At 51.8% G+C, this 24,234-nt stretch overlaps 7 protein-coding genes across 7 annotated transcripts; 2 read left to right on the plus strand and 5 right to left on the minus strand.

Annotated features, from left to right (window-relative positions):
• Positions 1-1,782: 1,782 nt before the first annotated feature.
• CGCS363_v003933 (uncharacterized protein) lies at positions 1,783-2,814 on the plus strand (the record flags this gene model as incomplete). The annotated part of the gene is made up of 4 exons (XM_036635782.1): positions 1,783-1,839; positions 1,943-2,349; positions 2,407-2,705; positions 2,741-2,814. The coding sequence occupies 4 exons, from the start codon at positions 1,783-1,785 to the stop codon at positions 2,812-2,814; spliced, it is 837 nt and encodes a 278-aa protein (XP_036500518.1).
• A 1,363-nt stretch (positions 2,815-4,177) lies between these two features.
• Positions 4,178-5,336, minus strand: CGCS363_v003934 (putative transporter; the record flags this gene model as incomplete). Its single annotated transcript, XM_036635783.1, has 3 exons — positions 4,178-4,920; positions 4,965-5,098; positions 5,146-5,336. The coding sequence occupies 3 exons, from the start codon at positions 5,334-5,336 to the stop codon at positions 4,178-4,180; spliced, it is 1,068 nt and encodes a 355-aa protein (XP_036500517.1).
• A 1,360-nt stretch (positions 5,337-6,696) lies between these two features.
• CGCS363_v003935 (Transcriptional activator ARO80) lies at positions 6,697-7,872 on the minus strand (the record flags this gene model as incomplete). Its single annotated transcript, XM_036635784.1, has 2 exons — positions 6,697-7,642; positions 7,694-7,872. 2 exons carry the CDS (start codon positions 7,870-7,872, stop codon positions 6,697-6,699), a joined length of 1,125 nt encoding a protein of 374 aa, XP_036500516.1.
• Positions 7,873-8,961: 1,089 nt separating this feature from the next.
• Positions 8,962-10,116, plus strand: bcpA-2 (Carboxyvinyl-carboxyphosphonate phosphorylmutase; the record flags this gene model as incomplete). Its single annotated transcript, XM_036635785.1, has 3 exons — positions 8,962-9,395; positions 9,451-9,506; positions 9,566-10,116. The coding sequence occupies 3 exons, from the start codon at positions 8,962-8,964 to the stop codon at positions 10,114-10,116; spliced, it is 1,041 nt and encodes a 346-aa protein (XP_036500515.1).
• Positions 10,117-10,940: 824 nt separating this feature from the next.
• On the minus strand, positions 10,941-11,876 carry CGCS363_v003937 (putative oxidoreductase; the record flags this gene model as incomplete). The annotated part of the gene is made up of 1 exon (XM_036635786.1): positions 10,941-11,876. One exon carries the CDS (start codon positions 11,874-11,876, stop codon positions 10,941-10,943), a length of 936 nt encoding a protein of 311 aa, XP_036500514.1.
• Positions 11,877-18,507: 6,631 nt separating this feature from the next.
• gluP-0 (Glucose/galactose transporter) lies at positions 18,508-20,251 on the minus strand (the record flags this gene model as incomplete). Its single annotated transcript, XM_036635787.1, has 5 exons — positions 18,508-18,773; positions 18,831-19,162; positions 19,222-19,791; positions 19,956-20,043; positions 20,107-20,251. The coding sequence occupies 5 exons, from the start codon at positions 20,249-20,251 to the stop codon at positions 18,508-18,510; spliced, it is 1,401 nt and encodes a 466-aa protein (XP_036500513.1).
• A 2,183-nt stretch (positions 20,252-22,434) lies between these two features.
• sirQ-3 (Short chain dehydrogenase sirQ) lies at positions 22,435-23,684 on the minus strand (the record flags this gene model as incomplete). The annotated part of the gene is made up of 2 exons (XM_036635788.1): positions 22,435-23,345; positions 23,402-23,684. 2 exons carry the CDS (start codon positions 23,682-23,684, stop codon positions 22,435-22,437), a joined length of 1,194 nt encoding a protein of 397 aa, XP_036500512.1.
• Between the last annotated feature and the right edge of the window lie 550 nt (positions 23,685-24,234).

The following is a 24,234-nucleotide window of genomic DNA, read 5'->3' on the forward strand; positions in this document are numbered from 1 at the left end:
TGTTGCGATCTGCGACGATGAGGTTCTAGATAAGACTTCGAGATCTGGTTGACGCGCGACGTCCGCGAGGCTGATGAGGCTGGTGATGTAAGATGGAGTGGCACGGGCTTCGCTCACTGGTGTGAGCTGTGGCGCAGGTCACGTGCAATGTGGCCAGACTCAGGAATGCACTGTGTCTGAGCTTGAAAATATGGGGAACCCCAGTTAGTGTACCTTCTCAGTGTTCCTCACCTTCTTCTTCCATGCTCACCGAGAAGGTGCTGCTCACCAGCGGTGAACATCACCAGGCAATGATCGAAATTGTTGAGCGTTATCAAGCGAGGTTATAAAGGCTAAGGGACCAAGAATCTGACAACAAAGTTCGAGGCCAAGAATTGAAAACGTCTACTGCGCAAATCAGAGCACTTTCTCAGCATTAATATTGAATAAGGTGTGAAAGTTCACTGCATAATGCCATGCAGCGGATGAGTTAATGCTTAAATTGCACTCGAGCCTGTACAGTCCCATTTTTCCCCGTCTATGTGATATTCCTTATCTGAAGTTTAGATTACTTCGTGTCCACGATTGCTAAATTCGGCTGGTTGAGTATTTATGACTGCGTGTCTTGAGCATTATGCACTCGTAAGAATACTTTATAAAAGCACCTGGTAGTTTGCAAGCCAAGAATGATGGAAGGATGCTCGAGAAATATTTGGATTGCATCCCGACACACAACACGTCTTACGGCCCGGGGTTGATTGAATGGCGTTGATCATTTGGGAGAGCTACAGAAAACTCGTGAATGTGCCCGTCAACACGTGTCCCAACCACGTTGTTGAGTCGGGTGCTGGAAACGCGAAATTCGTTTGAGAATGCTACAGGCTACCTCTCATGGACCGGAAAAATCTTCCGAGCGCTACATAGAGCCTAAGGCTTAGCGCCCTCCTCTAAGATCTACGGGAGATCTGGCGTGGCTGCATCTTTTCCCAGGGGTGAACTCTATTTTGGCTCATCAGGGATTCTTTCGTGGTTGTGAAGAGCGTTGAACTACCTCAGTGGTGACTGAAACAAATTGATCGAGCCGGAAGAAAAGGAGGCCAGAGAGACAAGAACTCAATTAGGCGCATGTTAAACGGTCAATTATACGTTTGCAGGGGTTGTGGTGGCTGCTTTCGGTGTAACAATAGAATTGTGGTCGAAAATATGGCGGTTGTACTTGAGCATCGACTAACACTAGTATACTGGGAAAAAGCAAGGTTGTCCTTCCGGAAAAGGAGGAAGCATCTTCTTTCTGTTCGACTAATTCAAGTCTAAAGCAACCTCAGGAGTAAGGGACTAAGAGTGGTTGGTGTACCAAGAGAGATTGGCCTCGACATGTCACACCTATCCCCTTTACTTAGTCTGTTATCCAACCGTTTGGTGTGCTGGCGTGTGGTCTGAAACCAAGTAAGCCTTCTAGTTCAATCGTGCTAGACGTCTGAAGTGTCCCAAATCGGACAGATCTGTATTTTGGTGGTCCCAATCCGCTGTCAGCTCTTGCTTCAGCCTCAGCGGTATGAGGCGCCCAGTGGCGCCAACGGTTAACGTTGCCAGCCACCCATTCCAAGATCCGACTGATATGCTTAAACTTGATCTGGAATGTTCTCAGATAGCCGCAATACCAGCACTAGAATAGCTCATCGTTCTCCAGAATCCTTTATATCTGATCGTTTCTAGAAGCATGGTGTCTTTCTTCTTGACAGACTCTGAGCTTGCACGAGGAGTGTTCTTTTCAATGCCTCTTCGGTCTTCATTACATCTGAAATGGACCCCATATCGATTGCTGCGACTGCAGCGTCACTAGCAGGAGCTGCTGGAAGTGTGAGTGGTTTCTCCATGTCCTTCGGTTCATTGGTCTGCGAAGAGAGGCAGAGCATAGGAATACCCGCTTGCTGTTCGATTCATGCTTGCTGACGTTTTGCAGACTGCTATTGTGTTGATTCGACTGGCCAAAAAGGTCAAGAATGTGGACATCAAACTATCAGAGACTTGCGAAGAGGTCCAAAAGCTGTCTGGACTCCTTGTGTCCGTGGACAAGACAGTGAGGCAGTGTCAGACACACGTACCGTCACTTTCTTACTTTTATCACAACATATGGGGACAGATTGGAGACACCTTAGCAGACTGCAAGTCCAACATCGCTGGTCTCGATCAGCTCCTCCGAAAACTCAGCGTACATTTCGACGCGGAGGGCAATTCGCTTGCAACACTTCTCAGAAAAACAAACCTTTATTTCATCCTGAGTATCCACAAGGAAGAGATTCAAGACTACAAGGTCAAGATCTTCAATTCAAACTGGGCTATTCAGATGACTTTGCAGTTGGTAACCATGTAAGCATTCTAGTTCCGAACAAGATCTTTGGTTTCTTCAAATTGACGATTTATTAGTGCTCTCAGCTTCAGAACCAATATTTCTCAAGAGAGGTTATTCCAGGAGCTTAACAAGCTAGAGGGCATGATCAAAAATTCCCTTCGAAAGGCACACCAAGAACTACCCGGGTCCGAGGCGGAAAAGAACATGGGGATCGCAGCTCGCAACGTTCCTTACATCTACTTCGACATGTTCGACGAGGAGATCGATGAACGGAAGCATCCTTACGAGACAACTGACCATCATGGAGGCGTGCAAGCCAGCGGGAGACCAGACCAAGACGAAACTCTATCATCTAGGATTGCAGAGGATAACTGTGGGAACATGAATCAAGCCCTGAGCTTTTCACAGACGTCCTTTGGGTCATTGAGCCTCCCACCCCGGCCAGAGTCCCCGAAGAAGCATGCTGCCAGCCGTTTTTTTGACGACGAATTGGGAGAGACGGATATGGCAACCGGAAGAGTTGGTTTTGATCGGGGACGGAGGATGTCTGCCATGATACCTTCAACCCATCTACAGGTACATAACAATTCGATTGGGCGCCTTAGAAGTCACTCGCAAGGCTCCACGCCGTATTCGAGCACAACGGGGCACGACGGCGTTGCAAACTGGTATCGTTCGGTCGGGAAAGCTGAACTTGGAGACGAAGTAGCCAAGGAAGCCAGAACGGGATCATTTGTTGGTGATCTTTCGTCGCCAATCACCCGGTTTGATGACAACCTTGCTTCCGACTCAAGAGCTGAACAAGACCAGGAACGGCAAGAGAAGACTCAAAGACGACCGAGTCTGGTCATTACCCCGAACCAGCCTCCACGGCGTGTCTCATCGTACTCCGACGATGTCACTTCTTCCGCTGGCAAAGGATCCTTCTTCATCCCGACTTTGACCCGGGCAACTTCGGACAGCCTTCATCCATCATCTCGCCCTGTCGAGAGAGTCTTCTCAGCATCAACCCCTGCGACACCGGTATCTTGCACACCTCATCGGCTCGTCAAGGTGAAATCGTTCACGGACCTTCCAAGCAGAGCCCAATCGCAAAAGATGGACGGCGTAGACAGAAATCGGAAACATTGGTAGCGGGTTCCTCGGGCACATCGCATTTCCTGCAACACTCTAAACCGAGCCGTGGATCACGGTACATGAGCCACGAAAGGATGAAAGACGAAATGAAATTGAATATGCTATTGGTTGCAACACGGACAGGCAAAAGATACACGAGCGGTGGAAAGGGAAGATGGATTTGAGCAACGAACGACGGGTTTTGAAGAGATTGTAACTAGCCCGCCATAATACTAATAACTATACAGTAACACATTGCTTGTCCCTGAGCGCAGTACCTTTTGATTCTCTTTGATCAGCATCCGTCTCAGAAGCCATGCTAAGGCCGCAGCTGCCGCAGAAAATGCAGCACTTGAGGCCATAGCAGTAGTATATCTGGGTTCGTCTGAGGCCGGCCAAAGGTACTTCAGAATTGTAAGCCAAGCCTGAGGGACGCAACCTTGAGACAATGTGTATGTGTACTTACAGGAGTGTATATGGGTCCGATTGTGGCGATGGTATTTACCAACGCAAGAGACACAGCTTTCTTTTCTCTCGTTTGCCCACAAGTACTCGATACCCATCCCAGGATCACGCTGTTGCAGGCATAGACTCCGGTTGCGAACGCGCACATTGCGAAGTAACGAGCCCCGGTATTAAGCGTACTGCAGGCCAGGACAAACCCGAAGACCGCAATAGCTTTGGCGATCGTGATATGCCACACTCTTTCGTTGAAACGCCCTAAGTTGGTTAATTCATTGTTAACCAAATAAAACCGAAGAAAGAGTACGCAAGAAGCTCACCAGAACTAGCAGCCCAAATCACAGATATAACACCAGAGATTAGATAAGGTGGACAAGTAAGAGCGAGAGTGACGTTCCTATCGAAGCCCAGAGTTTCAACTATCGTGGGGAAGAAGTTTTTGAAGTTGCTTGCAGCCATGTGGCAGTGTTGACAACAGACAAGAACCCAAAGACGCGGGTCGCGTGTCGCTTGGAGCAGGCCGACCCAAGTGCTCGTGTTATCTTCAAGTTCGACGGTGTCTCTCGCTACCCGGGCATGCGCAAGTCTTTGGTCATCTTCAGACAACCATCGCGTGTTAAGGGGCTCGTTCGGTAGAATGAATATGGAGGCAATAGAAATGACGAATGTAATGACTCCTTGGATGATAAATAACCATCTCCAGCCAGACAGGCCGGCTAGTTGTTCCATTTGGAAGACTCCAATGGCGATGAGACCCGCAAAAGCCGTGCCGCAAATATTAGCACTAAACAAAATAGAAATTCGAGTGGCGATTTCCTGTCGATCGTAGAACATGGCGAGGATGTACAAAGCTCCTGGGTAGAAGGGGGCTTCCGTAATCCCCAAGAAGAAGCGTGTGAGAAGAAGACCCTTGTAGTCCTTGGTCACTGCTGTGAGGGTGCTAACGATGGCCCATAGAGCCATCGCTCCTCCCATAAACCAGGAAGGACGGACCCTTGTTATGAGCATATCTGTAAAAGTCAGACTTGGGAATGGCATGTGAGGGAGGCCTTACTGCTTGGAATCTGCCCTAAGATGTACCCCACGAAAAGAATGGAGACACAGGTCTGGTACTCCGTCGACGTCATGTTGAGCTCTTCTTCCATTCCGTCTAACCTAGCGACAGTGATAGCATTCCGGTCGAGGTAGCTGTAGTAATCAGCCGCGGCGCTTTAGTTGGTCCTAACATTGCTTACTTGAACCAATACATGACCCAAAGCACAGGGAGAATGGTCCAATCTAGGCGCCTCACAAGCTTGATCTCTGCTGGACTGGCTTTTTTCCCTGTGCCAGTATGGCCAATATTGCTGGCTACTGGCCCAAGGCTTTCGCCTTTCTCAACATGATCGCAAGCAGGCGTATCTTCCTTGAGTTCGATAGGGGCCATTTCATGAAATTCGCGTTGGGTTTCGTTGGTCATACGTGCAAATTTCCAAGTCGGAGGCGATCTGAGCAAGAAACCAGTCAAAAATCTCGGAAAGTCGAGTGAACTATTTATACAAATCTTTGCTGATGATGACAATCGTATGCTATATTTCCCCAGATTTCCCCCAAATTTACCCCAGACTACCCCAGAGATCCTGCACGTTTCCGTCCGCTAGCGTCCGTGGCTCCAGCGACACTGTCGCTGGCTCGATTGATTGTCGTTTAGCCCGGACAAAGTATGGCTCGATAAGCTCGGTTGCAGACGGATTATGGCATATGCCGAATGTACTCTGTGAGGTTCAGTCCGGCCTTACACGGATCGCAGGAGCGGGGCCGAGGGCCAGCAGGCCGGTGCGGGGCCCATCGGATTGACACGGATTGACACGGACCTATGAGGTCCGATGCGGATCGACACGGATCAAAATGGCGTTGGATTTGACTGGTACCTGACTTCTGGTTTCTCTGACTGCTCTTTTCGATACTGGGCAAGCTTCCAGACACAAGCGGCGGCAATGTGACTTGACTAGGGCAAAGTATTCTTCAAGTTGCAATACAGGACCTTTGATTGCTTCACGAGCTAATATCCGGCAGGTTCCATAAGAAGTTGAGAGAATCAACATCGAAACCGTGGGATAGCTGATCTGCTGTATCGCCAAATGGAGCTATGCTGGAGTCAAATTGCCACGTTCGCCAAAATCCCGACTGATCCAGTAATGCTGCTTCAGTTATCGCTGTCGTCTCTGAATGAGAAGTTGTGAGATCAAGTCCGCCATGAAGACTGCCCGTATGGCCATGTGGTAAAGTTTGGCTCGGCCTTCTTCCTTCTCTCAAAGGTTGAGACATCGATGACAGCGTGCCACGGAGACTTGACGCATGTCTTTCAATGAGATTAGCGTATCTCATCGCGAAGTCCATGTCGTCTGGCGGATAGTTCTTCAGGGTAAAAGTGCACCGATCCAGCGCACGCAGAGCTCCATCCACATCTGTTGCTGGCGACCCAAGGCTGATAGCCTTTAGCAGAAAAACAGATGCCGAAATTACGTTCAGTCTGATACGGGCAGGAGCGTATGCCAGATGTTCCTTGAATGGTCTCTCGGTTACCATTTCTAGCACCTGACAGCTATCTGAAAGGACACCTTGCAGAAATTTCGCGTCTTGGACGGTCATGTACGAAGCCAGACCGTCTTGATGTGGCCGCACTGACCCCGAAACAGTTGCCCGTTTTACTACTGCCTGTACGGAAATAGAACCAATGCAGGCTTTTAGATGGTACAATTCAATGAGCAGCGAATCTTTGAGAGGTTCGTGAGTATCTTACGAAACTAGTCAGACATAGAAGGCGATTTGGTCAGCTGGGAGTGGGGTTTCAAACCTGTCAGAGTCGACCCAAACGTATTATTCCAGGTCGACAGCGAGGCGAGAAAGTGCTCCAGAAGATCGGGGTAGTTATCATTTTGAAGAACAGCCTCCAGGTGATTTTTGGATTGAAAGAACATTGTCGATGCCACTTTCGAAAGCCGGGTAAGCTCCAGGTACGCATCCACGTGAGTGTTCCATGAAACCTGTGCCTCGTCATCTATATGTCGCATTGATGATCGGGCAACTACAATTGAAATGCTTTCTGGGAACACGGTTTGATAGCCAAGTCGTGTCGCTGTCTGTGTCATGTAGGTGTAAAGAAGCTTTTGAGCTCGAAATTTCCGACGCTCAGCTATGTTGAGGCCAGACGCGTCTCCTTGATGGTCGCTGGACAAAATCCCAAGCTCGTATGCGAGATTTGTCGCCAAGCCAAGAAGCATCCAAGACATCCGACTGGCTCTTTTTGCTGGCTCGAATACATCTTTACGCCACCGGAGGAGTGGTTCTTCATTATTTGTACGCTTGCGATTTTGGCGATCATATTCGGTGTCGACTAGCACGGCATCCCAACCCTCTGTATCCGGTGGGAAATGTACAGCGCGGGGATGCCAATCCGATATCAGTAATAAACTTTCAATAGTTCCAATAATTCTCATTTTGGCAGATGAGACTTTCTCCTGGCCGAGTATGATTCGCTTTATCAGGGACTCGCAATACTGCCAAAGACGGTTGTGTATAAGGTGGCTTCTAGATACTCCGCCTGCGCCTGGGAGCATGAAGAATCGTGAAGAGATCATCAATATTGTGCAACAAAGCATTGACTCTTCACATATGAGAGCGGTGTGTGCTTCGTGATTCCAGTACTGATCAATGACGACTGGTGACCATGGAGACAGGTATTTGTAAAATCTGCTATCAGGATCAGTGATCAATCTTCTTCATTGCAGTTTATCCTCTCACAGATCAACATATGTGACGGCCTCTTGTGAGGTAAACCAGCCTTGTCTGACAAATCTGCATTTATCCCACATGTCCAGGATGGCATCAGTCGGCTCCGACAGAGTTATTATGTTGAACCCCGCTCCGCTCTGGCAGCCTGGACTCCTAGCCGCAGGGACAGCAACTGGGACATCTTGCATGGCCAGAGTTGTTTGTGTGGGTGGCCCAGAAGCAGGCGATGCCGTATTGTGGTGAAGCAAGTTTGCCGCGTCAGACAACACGTCGAGCGCATCATTAGAACCCGTCACAAGACTCGACATGACCCTATCAGAGATTGACCTGCTGTCTGGAAGGGAGCTCTGAGGCCATGCGATGGAGTGGTTATCAGGATCGGTTGATGGAATAGTGTCTTCAGGAGAGACCTCTTGCTGATGAGGTCGAACATTGGCTTGAGTCAATGCTGCCGAGGATACCGCTTGGGTTACGTCGGATGAACTCTGCTGTGCCGGTGATGTCGTTGTACGTTGCGCTGTTGTCGATCCTGCCCAGGCCGGGACATCTCTATGTTTCGCGGTTCTGGGGCGACGGTCAAATCGGCAGTCGCGATGCTCTCGTTTGCACTTCGCACAAGGCGGCTTCTCTCCCATGTTGCATCTTACTTTTCGAGCTCGGCAAGAATCACAAGCGACATATGTCCGTCTATACCGTGGGGACTCCTGCGGTGCCGAGTCATCCCCAAGGTCGGCCCTTGATCCATCATTCATCATGAGTGTCAATCATGAATATGAAAGATGGTCTATGGGGGCCCTGCTTGAGTCAACCAGGAGCTGTGGGCCATTGGGACTGATCTTACCTCGTGGAATCACCCAAGTATCCAGTCTATGCAATTAGCAGTAAGCCGACGTTGTTGACGATCAGTTGAAGAAAGTGATGAGGAGGAAAATCATGCCCGCGACGCTCCGCGACTATCCGCGTCGGTCCGCCCTTGCATGCCCCGCCGCGCAGCACCATCCGTGCTTGGATCCCCGCACGAAGCGGCGCTGACGATGGCCTGGCCAAGAGGCATCTACGAAGACCTTAGGGAAACACGTTGCCGAAGTTCACAGTTTGCGCTTCACCACTCCGAAAATCGGACGGGGAAGATATTGTTTTTGGTGCACAGAACCCATCATCAATCGTGTATATAAGATGCCAGTTTCTGTGGTGAACTTGGTATGGGCAGGTGGACATCCGGCCCAACATTCACAGACTTCAGTTTCACTTATTCAAGCATTTCGAACTCACACACCATGTCCAAATCAATTGTAAACACAAACCCTTATCCCTTTCACTTCGAGACAAACAGCCTGCCAAGTGTCAAGAAGAGCGGCGACCGCGCAACCATAAGCTTAGACAGCTCTCGCGGACGGATTCCGTCCCTGCAGGCGTCCAAGCTCCGCTCCCTTATGCAGGAAGCTCATGATGACCCTTCCAAAATTGTTGCACACGTCTGCAGCTACGATGCTCTCAGCTCTCGACTTTGCGAGGAAGCCGGATTTCCCATTGTCTTCCTTGCTGGCTACGCCATGGCTTCTGCTTTTGGCCTGCCTGATACAGGATACATTGCATTCCAGGAGGTCGCAGCGAAGGTCCAAGAAGTTGCACGAGTGACCAGCGTCCCGATTCTTGTGGATGGCGACACTGGATACGGCGGTCCTATGAACGTCAAAAGAACTGTGGAAGGGTACAGTGACATCTAGCCAAATGGTACTCTATGCAGGCTAACCTACTCTGAATAGCTTCGCAACAGCAGGAGCTGCCGGCATCATGATTGAGGACCAGACTTGGCCGAAGAGTAAGATATTTTAGCCACCCCTTGATGATTTGATGATGAACTGGGGCTAAGTGTTCCAGGATGCGGTCACACCGCTGGCAAAAGTGTGGTCTCCAGAAGTGAGGCATACGCCCGATGGCAGGCTGCAGTGGATGCAAGGAACGAAGGATTGGATATCTGGATCATGGCTCGAACCGACAGTCTCATTCTTGGGTATGATGAGGCGCTTGCCAGGGCCAAGAAGGCAATCGAGATTGGAGTCGACGCTGTCTTTGTAGAGGCCCTTCCCGATCGTGAGACCATGGCGCGCCTGCGGAAGGATCTCGACTTCCCCCTTTTCGCCAACATCATTGAGGGCGGAAAGACGGAGAACCTTTCCGCGAAGGAATTGGGTGAACTCGGATATTGCGGAGTGGCATATCCATGGACACTCGTCGCAGCCAAATTGAGAAGCATTCGGGAAACACTGGAGGCACTCAAGGGTTCCCTCACTGTCGGCAAACCACCAACCGTTCTTTCCTATGCGGAAGTGTGCGACGGTGTTGGATTCAACAAATACTTTGAGCTGGAGGAACGGTACCAATACGATGGCAGAACAAACGGAGCCAACGGACATCAGTGGAAGAACTAGCTTTTGGCAGCTTGTGTACATCAGCGCAGTTTGAGTTTGATATCAATCCGGACAAGTTCGCGAACGGTGTTCATGGAAGATCACACATGGGAATGCCAAGCGAAATCTACGCTCGGCCTGCTTCGAACTTAAGGGAATCGGCGATTCTTGAGAAGCTGATCTTCAACCTCAGAATTTCGTTTCAATTTCGTTTTCAAAAAGGCGGCCCGGGCTACTGATTGACCTTGAAATTGCGGTGTGCTCCTTTGACTGACTAGCGGCTTTCCCGACTCTAATTCGTGATCGACGTCAGCTAGGAAGAAACTTCAGACGACAGGACATGAAGCCTTGGGGTGACCCAGTTTTCGTCAAGCCATCCTCCAGGCAGAAGGCATGAATGCACTGTGGACCCATTCACAGCCAAGGAAACCGTTGCAGCATCAAGACACCCGGGATCTCGTCGTTTTGTCACTTTGTACATTACTCACTATCACGATTGAAGCTCAAGTTGTAAAAGATGAAGACGTAAATTCGTATCAGAACAAGCCTGACTGATGCCTAGCACGCTAGTCTAGACAAAGATCTATGCAATCTCTATGATATCCCAAAACCAAACCCATACTCCGAAATAAATGCTCTTCGGCGGGGGAAGAGGGCGCGATGGCGCCAGTAGCAATCAACTCCTTATCATGTCCTGGGTGGACGACGTGCGATGCTCGTCGTCGGCAATCGTAAAGGCTGTTCCGTAGCCTCTCAGGATGGAGGAAAGCTCATGTTGCTGGAGGATCCAGCGGTGGGGGTGCCGAACGAAAGGGGTGCGTCAAAGCACATGCCATACAAGGCATTTAGTCCTCGGTCTTGTGGAGAGAGCCGGTGATGTAGCCCTCCTCAAGGTTGTCAATGACCTGGACGTCCTCAGGGGAGAGTTCGAAGTCAAAAGACTCGAAGTTGGACTTGATGCGGTGGGCGGTCAAAGACTTGGGGAGGACGATGTTGCCCTTGGCGGCGTTCCAGTTGAGGAGGATCTGCGCGGGGGTCTTGCCGTACTTCTCAGCAAGCTTGCCAATGACGGGGTCCTCGAGCTTGTTGCCACGTGCGAGAGGAGAGTAGGCCTCGATGGCGATGCCGTGCTGGCGGCAGACGTCGACGAGGTCCTGGCGCTGGAGGAAGGGGTGGACCTCAATCTGGTTGACAGCGGGGACAACAGAGGTCTCGGCCATAAGCTCCTCGAGGTGGTTGACACCGAAGTTGGAGACACCAATGGAGCGGACCTTGCCGAGGCGCTGGGCAGTCTCAAGAGCTCTCCAGGAGGCAATGCGCTTCTCCTTGTCGTCAGAGGGGGAGTGGATGAGGTAGAGGTCGAAGTAGTCGAGCTGGAATTTCTTCAGGGAGTCGCAGAGGGCGTTGAAGGTAGCCTCGTAGCCGTGGTCAGCATCCCAGAGCTTGGTGGTGATGAAGACCTCGCTGCGGGGAGTGCCAGTCTTCTGGAGCCACTTCTTCAGGGCGCGGCCGCAAGCCTCCTCGTTGGCGTATCTGGCAGCAGAGTCGATGTGGCGGTATCCGGCATCGAGGGCGGCGATGACAGCCTCCTCAGTCTCCTGGCCGTTGGGGGCCTTGTAGACACCAAGGGCAATCTGGGGGATCTCGTTGCCATCGTTGAGCTGGACGGTGAGGCGGGGAGAGTCGCAGGGAGAGGCGTATCCAGAGTCCTGGCGGCGAGGGTTGATAACCTTCTCCATACCAAGCTCAGGCTTGCGGGAAGCGAACTCAACGGCGGCCATTTTGAATGTGTGTGGTGGTGGTGTAAATCGAAAGTGTCGAAGTTGTTGATACTGGAGAGAGATGGGTATCAGATGAAGCTGTTGAGAGGCGCGGAGAAGAGTATTTGAATGTGATGAGATTGGATTGGAGTGGTGTGTGATGCTGGATCGAAAAGGGACCCATTGAAGCAGATTCATCTCGTCCTTTTTATCCTTTTCGATGTCTCTTTGAAGAACAACAGTGGATGGCCTCCTGTTTCCTTTTTCGGACCGATGGCGTCTTGCTGTCGCCTGCGGCGGACCCGCCGTAAATGTCCCGTCCCTACCAGGTTGATGCCCCGTTGAGGCTGGGGACAGTGCCCCGTAGAATTTGGGTCTGTACCTCGTTGGTGTTGAGACGGTATCTCGATGTTGTTTTTCGAGTCGGTGCCGGCGGTTCCCCAGTCGGTCTCCGTCCGTTGTCTCGACGGTACTGGGTTGAACCGTCTTGAGGCCCCGTTAGACCAGCGATAACGGGGTCTTCTCAGTCTCTGACCCGCACACAACTGGAGCCAATGACGTAGAACTTCTCCGCCGGCGTTGGGCCGTTGCTCCGCCGTGCTATGGGCCGATGACGTGCCGTGTCTCCGCCGGTGCTGAGCCGATGGACAACGACCGAGTCAGGGCGTGCCCGCATACATACCTACCTGAAGGCTGGCGGCCAAGCGCGCTCGTATGTACTGCCGCCTGCGTATCCGTAGACTGAGGCCCTCACCTCCCTCTCCATGGACCATCCCGAATCCCGCCTAGCCTGACAAGGGCGATTCATGGCTTATCGATACCGGCACGGGCGCTGTATCAGACGAAATGGTGTCCTGGTTATGCCCGTTATGAGGCTGAAGTATGGTTCAGCACAGCCAAGATCTTGGTTGTTGAGCCTCAATCTGTGCCTTGCTCTATTTTTTCCCATCGCTTTTTTCGGGTGGTGGCAAATAAATTGATCTTCAGCCTCTAGCGTGAATCTGTCATTCAATCATAACTCGCAACGGTCGGACGCGAGAAGTTTTCTAGAATTAAACTGGAGCCTTAGCCAGGAACATTGTTCGGTCTATTTTTCCCGAGGACACATTGCAGAGACATTGCAGACAGACAGCCACTTTGGCGCCGTTTCAGCCGTCGCCGTTTGCGATAGCTAAAGACATGCGTATTCGTAGGTAGATGGTCTCCGTAAAACCCGAGGCAGAAGTGGTGGCTGTCCACCACCACCACCACCACCACCTCCTCCTCCTCCTCCTCCGGAGTGCAACCCGCAAATGAGGGACTTTGTACGGGGTTTCTGGGTAAGGTGTCTGAAATGAAGCGCCCTTAGCGACGGCAACACTCCATCTGCTCATGACGTCAGGCCGCGGAGGCCCTCACAGTGGTGGTGGATCTTTTAAAACGTGGTGCTTCTCAAGCTCCATCTTAAACTGGATACTGAAGCCCGAGAAGTTCCCGGAAATGGTGTTCTGCGCGTATGGCGTATGAACGGATGGCAAGCGCGATGCGGGACGGGTTGTGATGCGAGTCGCGAGTTTGCCATCACATGTATGATGTACACCTCCAATCGGCATCTCCTTGGGATGAGCAGGCTGTCACCGTGTCGCAGAACTCCCACTCAGCCCGTACCGTGTACGTACCCGGACTTGGTTGAACTGAACGGGAAATGGAGAAGACGGTGAAAAGTTGTTCTAGCGTTTACAACGCTGGGGCCTTTCAGGAAACTCTTGATCCCTGCTTCACATCGTTGATTGGCCTTCCACCCCTGCGAAACTCAGGAACGTGGTTTCAGGCCACGCCGTGATGTCATTAGAGGATCCGATGTAGGGCGGAATGGAGGCATGTAGCCTGCAGGACCCCTATGTCCTATCGGGAGTGTTCGGAAGGGCCCGCTGTTCCTCCAGCCTGGGCGAAGAGGTGGACGACTTGGCTGCCTCTTGGGAACTCGACAATCTGTGCGTTTGCAACAGCTTGACAGCCATTGGAAGTTTGAGCCTTATCGGCCTCTTTTCCGTCCAGCATCCGTATCGCTATCGGTTCCCTGTGTGCCGTGTCCGTGTTCATGCCCACGGTCGGTGAGGCCTTGGGTGGTATGTCCCTGTTTGCCGTCTTCTGCATGGCTCTAAAGCATGAGACGAAGGATTGAGAAAGGATGTTCTCTGCAGAGAGACCCTGATTGACCAAGTTTGCGAGCCCTATCGATGTTCGCTGTCAACCAAAAAAAGACAAGAAGAAGAAAAACAGAAAAGAATTTTTTCACATGTGCGCCAAGCCACCAGCCCAGCAAATTGGACGCGCCTACGACTTGTCGAGGCAGTAGATCGGCAGGAGATATCCGGATTTTCCTGTACATCTTCTCAAAGCCGCGAAAGGAAGCCGCGCCGCCGCCTTGCAGGCAACGCAAGCAGCCAAGCAGAGCCTTCCCGAGATCCCTGCTGGCGACTATCGATACCGACCCCTATCTGCCTGAAGAGGCATCTATCTACGTGATTGCGCTTGCAGTGCAGTGCTTGTGCTTGTGCTTGTGCACCCTGAGACAAGGCCCTATCAACGACCCACGCGTTCTCCAGTTTACTATTATCTCGTCCAAGGCAACAAGGCACATTCTCGTTCTGCCAGCCTGCCTGGCGTGATTGTGGACTCGAAACACAGTTTATTACTGGGTAAATGCCTCGTAATGTGGACTGGGACTGGCTGGCGCTAAGGCCAAGAGTCGAGTCCCAAAGGAACCCCCGTCTCGCCGTGAAAGGATCAATGATAGGGAGGTATCAACACACAGACTGGAGGGCAGATCTCTGGTGGAGCCCCGATGCAAGGTGAAAAAATGTCCCTCACCCTTCAGCCTCTCAGCACGGTGCATGAAGACCAAAAATCCCAATAGGACTCGGTGCTATTGGCGGTGTGTTGACCTTCACACACCGATAATGGGGCAAAAGGGTCCACCTTGCCAGCATAACATTGATAATGGATTTTCCTCTCAGGACCTCTTGCTCGTTGCAGCGCCCGTCTTCATTGGATGATGATCTAAACTTCAAACTCTGCTGGATGTCATCCCTGGAGAGGCTGCAGAGTCAAACTTGGTTTCATGAGGGATTTCACGCCGACAGCTAAGTTGCTGCGGTAAGATTACGTCTTAATGCATCGGGATCAGGCAATGAGGCAGGTTTCTTGCGGGAGGCTGGGATAGGAAAAAAAGACTCCCGCGAGGTAGCCGAGAATAATGGCGAAACGGCCAGGTGGAAGAAGATCCTAAGAATGGAACCGAGTCTGCGCAAAGTGAGACGCACTGCGCCTGTCAATCTTACAAGCGCAAATGGAGGGGAAAAACAACGCATTCAACAATGCCATTGAGCTCGGACATACTCGTCATCAAATGCCGTGGCCGACGCCGTACACGTAGATAGCTGCGCAAGATAACGCTGAATTGTTGCAATCAACGCCCGACGTGGCACGAGTCAGGGCAGACGTCGATGAGAGCATCCCAATAGAAAATGGCGAGGTAGAGTAACATCAAGTCGTTTTTGCGCATGTCGCGCCACGAGTCGTAGATGTTGATCAGCACCGATCCCCAACGGCCTTCGCGTCAAAAGTCGGAGGAGAGGAAGATGCCGGAGAATGACGTGGAGGCCTCATGAGGGTAAAATTCTGATGAACGATGAAAAAGTCTTTCGGTCGGAATCACTGAGGGTTTGATGAACTTGCAAATTGAGAAGGGCTGCTGGAATGGAGCTTGACTTACATGCGATATAGTTTCACTTTGCGAACCCCGGAAAACGCGAATGCTTCGCACCCCACAATGATCAAAAAACTCACGATGGCTTCATTTATGGGTCACGACTGCAGAACCTCTCGCGAAATACCGACACGTCAAAACACAAAGCCTCGGAAAACCGCGACGTCGACAGCATCAGAACTGATGTCTTGATAGATATCCTGCCATATTATCAGCTTCAAGACTGTCAAACGGCCATTTCGGTGTTTTTGGGCCTTGTTGCTGGACAACACTAAGTTCGACGCTAGGAGACAGTTTCAGAACGAACAGGCTGCTCCAAAGACTTAACTCACTGAGTATTTCGCATATCTGAGCATCAGTCGTCTTCTTTTCGAAGGCCTCGTAGCCGCGCAGCCATCGCATGTCGTTGAAAAACTCCACCTCCACATCGTGTGGATAAGTGGTCCCAAAGAAAGCCTCACGATAATGCTACAGCGGCTGCGAACCGAACATCTGGGTTGGTATTTGGATGAATAAGCAACTACAACCTCTTGCCGTACCTACAACAGTGTACATCGCCAACAAGGGAGGATTCCACAGTGATTGCCTGGCAACCACTGGTACCAGTCTCTGTCACAAAGTACGATTTTTGTCAATGGTTTCACCGCGGGCGAGTTATTCAAGGTAGATAAGGCTATGACGTCAATACTCAACACCGATGAGAAGCGGAACTGTTGCTGCATTGCTTTGTATCAACAACATCTCGGGGGATCCCTTTTGCGTCAAGTAAATCGGCATGTTCTGATAAGACCGTCGTGATGCCAAAGAAGTGAAGTCGATTTAACGACCAGGTTCCAGTTTTGGGACCCAACGATTCAAAATGCCAATTCTTGCCCAACAAAATCCTCCGTGACATCGATCTGCAAACACCTGTTCCCGAGACCAGTTTTTTCTCCTTTGACAGCAGAGTCAACCAGCTTGGTACTGACGATCACGATCCGATCGATACGCAGCGGCTACCGAGCTCGCTAAACTCGCCGCGTCGGCGGTTTTGCGGCGGTAACCGTATTCCTGGTTTTTCGCAGGAGGGCCGCAGCGCGGATCGTGACGCCGCCGGTGGGACCTCAAGTCTCGAAAACCTTGGAAGTGGTTAACTTGGTGCCCCCGCCGCACTCGGCACTGGCCGCGGTGCCGAGGCGTTCTGGAAGGCCTGGGGGCGTTTCTTCTTTCGACCACGGGCCCGCCGCTGCTGCAGAAGCGAGTGGCGGAATTCTTATCTGGTCGGGCGCCGACGTTGTTCGTTTGGCTGTGGAACTAGGAGCCTTCAGGCAGAAAAGTTGGTCGATCGTGAGCCCGAGCTCGGCCGGGGGTGGGGGTGCCGGCTCCGAAAGAGGTTGGCTGGCGTCGGCGGGGGCTGATGCGGGGTCGGAGGCCGGAACGGCGGCGATCGGGGACGTCATGGCCGGAGACTGGAGCTAGAGAATGGTCAGAGAGTTCCGAAGCACCATTTCAACTCAAACAGCGCCGCCATCTTGACCCAAAACAAACCCATGGCTGTTGACTTTGATGGACATGCGTTTGGGGGAGGCTTTCTCATTTGTGCGTGTTGGCAAAGGATTCGACCTGGAAGAGTGCATTTGTTGAATATCAGTAGCAAATCTGGGTACACTTGCACCAGTCTATAAGAGTGAAGTACTAGTTGTAGTTATTTGACAGAACGGGCCATAGTAAGTATTCACGGATCTTTACCTTTGGTACCCTCCATTGCTATGACACCAGCAAGAGCCATTAGCAAGACACAATGAGCCGCGCCTTAGTTTCCTGTGCCGAGAATGTGACTTTTCGTCAAGAATGGGTCAAACGCATTCAACAATAAACAACTGCTTTGCAAATAAATGCTTCTCAGGCGAGCAGGTCTTTCTCAAGGTGCGTTGAGGATATTTTGGAAAAGTTGATGCTACGGCTATAAAACTGATGTTCTCTTGAATAATGACTTTTCCTTTGAGTTCTTCGATAGATTCATCGCAGATGTCCCATAAACCTCGGACAAGCCTTGGTTCGGCGACAGTTGGGCATCCAGCATGATCGCCCTCGTAGACCGATTATATGGACAGGCGACAGCTGGGTGCTGGATTAATACCGCATTAACAGAAGTTAATAAATTAAATTACCCAGAAACTGTCCACAGCTTACGACGTCAAGTCTATCGCATGACTCAGAAGAGAGAGGGCTCAGAGGATCTTCACAAGGCTTGTACCACGGCTACGCCCAATGAAACCCCATCAGAACCCTGATTGTCCTGCGGCCGTAGTACGGCTTTCTCAAGTATTGCACAGAGTATTGCAGCCGAATATGACTATACTGATTATGGTAGAAGGAGAATGAAAACTTCACCAAATGCCATGGTACAGTAGCATCTCAGCCTCCAGTATCAAGGAGGTGAGGGCAACATATAGTCCGCATCACACCGGACCTCTCTGTTTTAGCCCCAGTTTAAGTATTATATCAATAGTCTCTATCGTCTTAGAACATCATGGAACTTAGTCATGAGCAATCCTGTGCTTCCTGAAAACTTGAGCGCAACCCACCGGTTTATATCAAAAGAATTGAGCTCGTTACCCAGTTGTATGCAGCCTTTGAAGCGGGATAACAGAAATGATCACCACAGCATTTGGTAGTGCCATTCCCAAGAGGCCACTCCGAATTACAGCAGCTGGTATCTGTCCATGCTAATTAAATCTTTTGAAGTAATTGCCGATTGGTGGGACACTTTGTCGTAAGGTCATACGTTCCTAACCTCCCTAGATAAAACGTTCTTCAGATCTTCGATTCAAAATCATGTGGTATCTCAGTAATAAAGTACACTGCTCCGGCAATCATCTTGTCTGTTTCAAGCCCCTTCTTCCAGTCTCCGAGTCGTATTTACGGCAACGTGGGGGTGGCGTTCTTGGTCTGCTTTTCTTCGATGGCCTCAATTCCTCCTTTCTCCTCCTCGACGGGTCGGATGCCGACTTCGGTCTCTGTGAAAGCATCGACAACATTTCGGTAGGCGGGGATGAAGTTGACGGCGAAAGCATAACTCCATGCTAAGACGAAAAAGATGAGGGGGATGACCATGGCAATTCCCATGCCCTTGTGATCGCCCACAACACCAAGCAAAGGAGGGACAACTGCACCACCGGAGACACCTGTGCGAGAAGGGTCAGAGCCTAGTGCATATGTGAGGAATAAAACAAGTCACTTACCAGCAATGATGAAGCCACTACCTCGCTTCGAGTGTCTGCCAAGACCTCTCATACCCAGAGCCACAATGGTTGGGAAGCAGATTGACTCGAAGAAGAGAACAATGTAAAGCATCGCCATACCGGTGTTACCGTGTTGTGTGATTGAGGGGGCGATGAAGATCACACAGCAGGTGAGAAAGCCGATGAAGACCAAGCGAGGTTTGAGGTAGTGCATGATACCAACACCGACGAAACGTCCGACTGCAAAAGCTGCTTGGGCACCAGCCAGAAACTTGGCACCCAATGCATCATCAGTGTCCGCTCGGCGCTCAGTCACATAGTTGATAAAGAAGCTAAGAAGATGTCAGCAGCGGTGACAAACACAATGGTACAAAGGGGCGAAAAAGCTCACCCAGCAATAGCAACCTGAGCACCGGTGTAGCAGAACTGGGCGAAGGATGCATGGAAGAGGCGGTACTGCTTGCGGAAGGGCTTGACATCGGTGTTGGCGTGAGTCTCGGAGGCTTGGAACTCCATGTCGGCATCAGTGATCTCGGGGATGTGGGAGAACCAAAAGACGATGGCTAGAGACCAAACGAAGACGGCAATTGCAAGGTAGACCCATTGGACGTTCGACAAAGCACGTTCGTCGTCGAAGTTGAAAAAGACGTATGATCCCATGACGGGGGCCACAACGGTGCCGATACCGTTGAAGGCTTGGGAGATATTGATTCGGATTTCGCTATGCTTCGGCGGGCCACACACAGTGATGTACGGGTTTGCGGCCGTCTCGAGGGATCCCAGACCATTGCCGATGATGAAGATGGCGGCGCAGAAGCCACCAAAGCTCTTTGCGATGATGCATGGTATCGCGATGACGGCGCCGAGTCCATAGAGGAACAAGCCGAACACAAAGGTGGCCTTGTAGCCCCAGTGTCTCAAAATCCAGGCTGCATGACCCAAACTGGCGAGGAGGTAGGCACTGTGGAGGCAGAGTCAGTACATGATGGCTCTTGAACATTGTCTAAAAACTTGGCCAGCTTTCGTGCCGCTTTCGGGCATGCGGCGAGGTAGCGTGGGAGATTGGCGAACTGCCAAGTGGCACCGAGCCCAAAGATGCGGGAATTCGCGTGCGGATGGACGTACCCGAAGTAAGCGGCTTGCAAGCCAGAAGATCTGGCCCTAGTGATGCCAAGTGTGACTTGGAAATGCTTGTTCAGAGTGTCAAGTAAGCCTGTCCAAATAATGTCAGCTATCGCACGAGCCAAGACTGGGTCGAATGACAATGAACTCGTACCGTAGGAAAAGCCCCATAGGAAGAACAGGATGGTGACCAAGAAGATGGGGAAGAGCGACTCCTTCAGAGTCAGCTCGGCCGCGTTCGTCCGCACATTGTCCTTTTGGCGCAGGGACCGCTTCTTGAAGAATTCTTTTACGCCCATCGTGGACGGTCGATGGCAGACGGCGTGTTCTAAGGTAGGTGTGTCTCTGGATGCGGGATAAGATAGCGACGAAGGTCGCACGTCGGTGATGGTAGTTGCAGCAGTGTCAGAACCTCTGGGCGAGACACGGGAATCGGACGCTAGCAGCCGTTGGTCGCTCGGGCTTTTGTTGGTGCTCGGGTCTTAACGCACGTCGGACAGAGCTGTAGTCTTCTGGAACGAGGGGAACCGGGTCAGATGAAAGCTTATAAAAGGTCGAGGCGGCCGTACTCTCGGTCGTTTCGAGCCTGATGTTCCCATGCGCCGATTCGCTAAGCTGACGAACACGTCCACCCCCCTTGCTTGCCATGGCTAGCAAACCCTCGCAAAGGGGGCAAAACCCGCATACCACTTCAGATTAATGGCGACGGACAGGCAGTCGGTTGCGCTTGTCTGGGGTAACGGGTGTTTGGAGAGGATTGCGGGGGTGGACACGGCGGATTCTGAGTCGCCGGGGAAGCTGGTTGTGCCCCCATCCATCTCGGTTCAAGTGCGGGGTGAAGGTTGGGGGAGCCAGTTGAGAGAGACGAGGTGGATATCTGGAGACCTCGAAGTTCGCATGGCATCCTTGGCATGTCCATTCAGAAAGCCCAAAGTTGGAATTCCCCCGGATGAAAGACAAAGATGGGCGGGCATCATGTGAGTGAGAGTGGGAACAGAGCCGAGTCCTCAAGGCAATGATTGGGCGATATCAGCGGCACTTCCTGGGGTCTGGTTTGAACAGTCCGGGGCTCGACGCAATGTTGGCCCGAAGGCGGACACACGGTTCGCGTAGCAGTCCGGCCATGGGCAATTGAAGGACTCGCGCGCCAGGTCTGGGGAAGAAGGTGACATCACTTGCAGCAGTCTTTTGATGTTTGCTCCTCTTCCATCATGTTTGATTCGTCTCTGTGGATGTTGTGCCCTGGTCTGGTCCAATGAATACCGCACATCAGAGACAACCTGCAGGCTTGTGCTCGATGTCGATCCCCGGTTCTGGCGAAACGCGTCGTGAGGAGTCAAGCACATCAAAAATAGACCTCCCCTCCACCATCTCCAAGTCTATGTCTGACATTGTCGCATTCGCGATGTGTCAGATTGGAGAAGACCCGAGAGGCTGGAATGTTTGTTTGACAGATCTGAGTATCCATGTGACAACATAGGCAGACGATCACCAGGTATTGATGCCACAGAATTAGCATGCTCTGCTGTGCGCTCAACCTACTGCCCGACTCTGAGGACTGGGTCTCACCCAGCCGACAAAAGATCACTTACATCGCGATCCGGGCTAACATGCGAATGAGTGCAAGACAAGCTCAGCGCCAACAGCTAACCTTTGAGACTTGTCTCGGGCGCAGAATCAACAGTGGATTGCGCGTCAGCCAAACCTTCACTCATATTCGCATTCAGCGCGAATGCGGACCGTAGAACCCAGTTCCCAAAGTGTGAGGAAAATTCTGCATCTTATCATCAATTAAGCCTTTCACAGTCCTCTGTGGTATTTTTTGGTCATTTTGCCAAGCATGGACAGCCATGTGACCTGAGCGGACTGAGGGTGAACTGCCGAACGCGAAGCCGTTGGAGATCGGACGGGAGTTTGCGCCATGACTCGCAGCGCGCGCGAGAGTGGGCGGCCGCTCACGCTGAATGCGACTCAATCCCTGCTCCCCAGATCGCCAGCTGCTTGCAGCTGCTTCCATCTGTTCACTGGTTCTCTATGCCAAGGCTGACTTCGGCGACGGCCGCTCGATGACCAACGAGAGAAGCCATCGCGTCTCCTTGGCACCAACACAGCTCTCTCTAATGCCAAGATCTGACAAGCAGTCGTGATGGCTAGCGCCGTATTGATATCCCGCGCGTTTCGAATCATTGCCGCAGTGTAAAGCTGGTCAATTTGAGCACACTGGGCGTGACAGGCAAGGGTGCGCACCCCTTTTCCCCAAACCGTCACCGAGGGACGTCGAAAATACCGCATCGGGGGCACGCTTTGTATCGGCCAAGACCCTTTTACCGCGATGAGTCCTACACCAGTTTTTGAAAAAGGGCAAATCCTCTCTTTTGATTGAAATTCAGGGTCAAAAATGCGGGATACCACTACAGAGGTCGCGGTCGCGTCATCGAATGCGCCGCGTGTCTACTCCCATGCATTTAACCAGACATGATGCTCAGAACGCCGGCGGGATGATTCTGGCCACCCTCATCCGATCAAACACCTTCCCCCAAGCCTCGATTGTCGATCGCTCTTCGCCAAAGCCGGTGCTGTACATTTTCGACATGTCAAACTGCCGGTCCGTGTCGAACTGCGTCAGGAGAAAGTACTCAAATCCGGGGTAGATCATGGGATTGTCGGCATGCCCCTTTTCAAGCCCATGCTTGGTCTCCAGCTCATCCCACCTCGAGATGTTTTCCCGGATGAACTTGCGCACCTCAATAGGGTTGTCCTGCTTGCTCTTTACGCCTTTCAACTCGAAATATTCGCACAGCACTGGCCATTTCTCTCGCCAGCACGACGCCCTTTTCGCATCGCCGACGTTGAAAGCATCCCCTTTCTTGATGGACCCGGCGGCCGTGGTTGACAAATGAAGTGTCTGCCTCGCAATCATGTCCGCCGAAGCATCTACACTCAGCGCGTTCCAGCTATCCTCGGACCCAGGAAAGGGACACTCAGCGCCGGCACCATGGATGTAGCGATACAAGCTGAAGAAGATACCCAAGACGGTCCCAAGAGAGTACCAGTTGCCGTTGGGGACGAATCCGACGACAATATCGGGTCTCGTTTCGCACCACGACCAAGACCTGTCGCTGGCATATTCGGCGATCCAATCCAGCTGCGGGTAGTAGAAGAGGCCTGCATCATGCGGCGGGCTCATTCGCGGTAGCGTCTCCTTCATTGGAGGAACCATGTTGCTTGGCCGATTACGAAGGAGGTGACAGCCGTAGGCCTTGGATCCTGTCTGTAGAACGACGAACTCAAGTGCCGGGGAGAGGCCATCTACAGCGATGACAGCCCTCTTGAACATGTCAATGTTCTCGTGATACTCGGCCTCATAGTTGCGGTCCGTGTGAGCCTTGTAAGCTACCGGATGTCTGTGAGTATTCCCATATCTCCATCGCAGACTCTGGTTAACGCACCTAGATAGAAGACATGGGTAACTTTCTCGATGCCTGTGACCTTCTGTTTCATTATCTTCTTCAACTCATCTTGACCCCCTCCCAGCAAGTCAACGCCGGAGACGACGGACAATCTCTCATCTTTGGGCCATAGAGTCTTTTCGAGATCAAGTGGCCTATTCGTGAGTGCGATGCAGCCGTCCCAGATGCCGGTAGTGGGGTAGTCATGGAGGATCTCATTGACAAATGACCAGCCGGAGACGCCGCTGGCTCCAAACACAAGTGCTGTTTTCTTTCCTGTCATTGTGGGATTGGTCAAATAAATCGCCTACATCGGGACCTCCTGAGAAGTCTTGAGGAGAGTGCGCAACAGACCTGATTTATCCAAACACCCTTCTTCTGTTCCCGCGACCGTTGGCTGCCGGAAACCGTGAGCCGTGCCAAGAGACAAACGGTCCGAACCCGTCACGGCCGCTGCGGCGGGGGAAGTGGTTTTCCGGGCCGGGAAACCTCCCCGCGCGCCCCACATCTTTCGCCGTGCTTCACGGAGAAGCTGCATGTACTCACGCACATGGCATCACCTTGCTCGCTCCGCAAAATGGGCATGTATCTGGGTGCAGTGACGAGCATGCTTGCTACGGTAGGTGCTGCCTTGACAAGCCCCATTTCGAAGTACTCGGTTGTCGAATTCGAAGCAGGCATTCCCACCCGAGTGGTGCATCACTGGCCTGCCACACCTGCACGAACCCCGGCCTTTCGAATCATGTCTTTAAAGAGTCGAAGTGGAAATAAACATAGAGATAGGTCTGCCGCTAGGCGGTCCAGCTGTCGGCCCATCGGCATGGGCGACCCAC

This window comes from Colletotrichum siamense, assembly GCF_013390195.1.
Source record: "Colletotrichum siamense strain Cg363 chromosome Unknown KSG_Cg363_contig02, whole genome shotgun sequence".
In the NCBI taxonomy this organism is placed as follows: Eukaryota; Fungi; Ascomycota; class Sordariomycetes; order Glomerellales; family Glomerellaceae; genus Colletotrichum; species Colletotrichum siamense.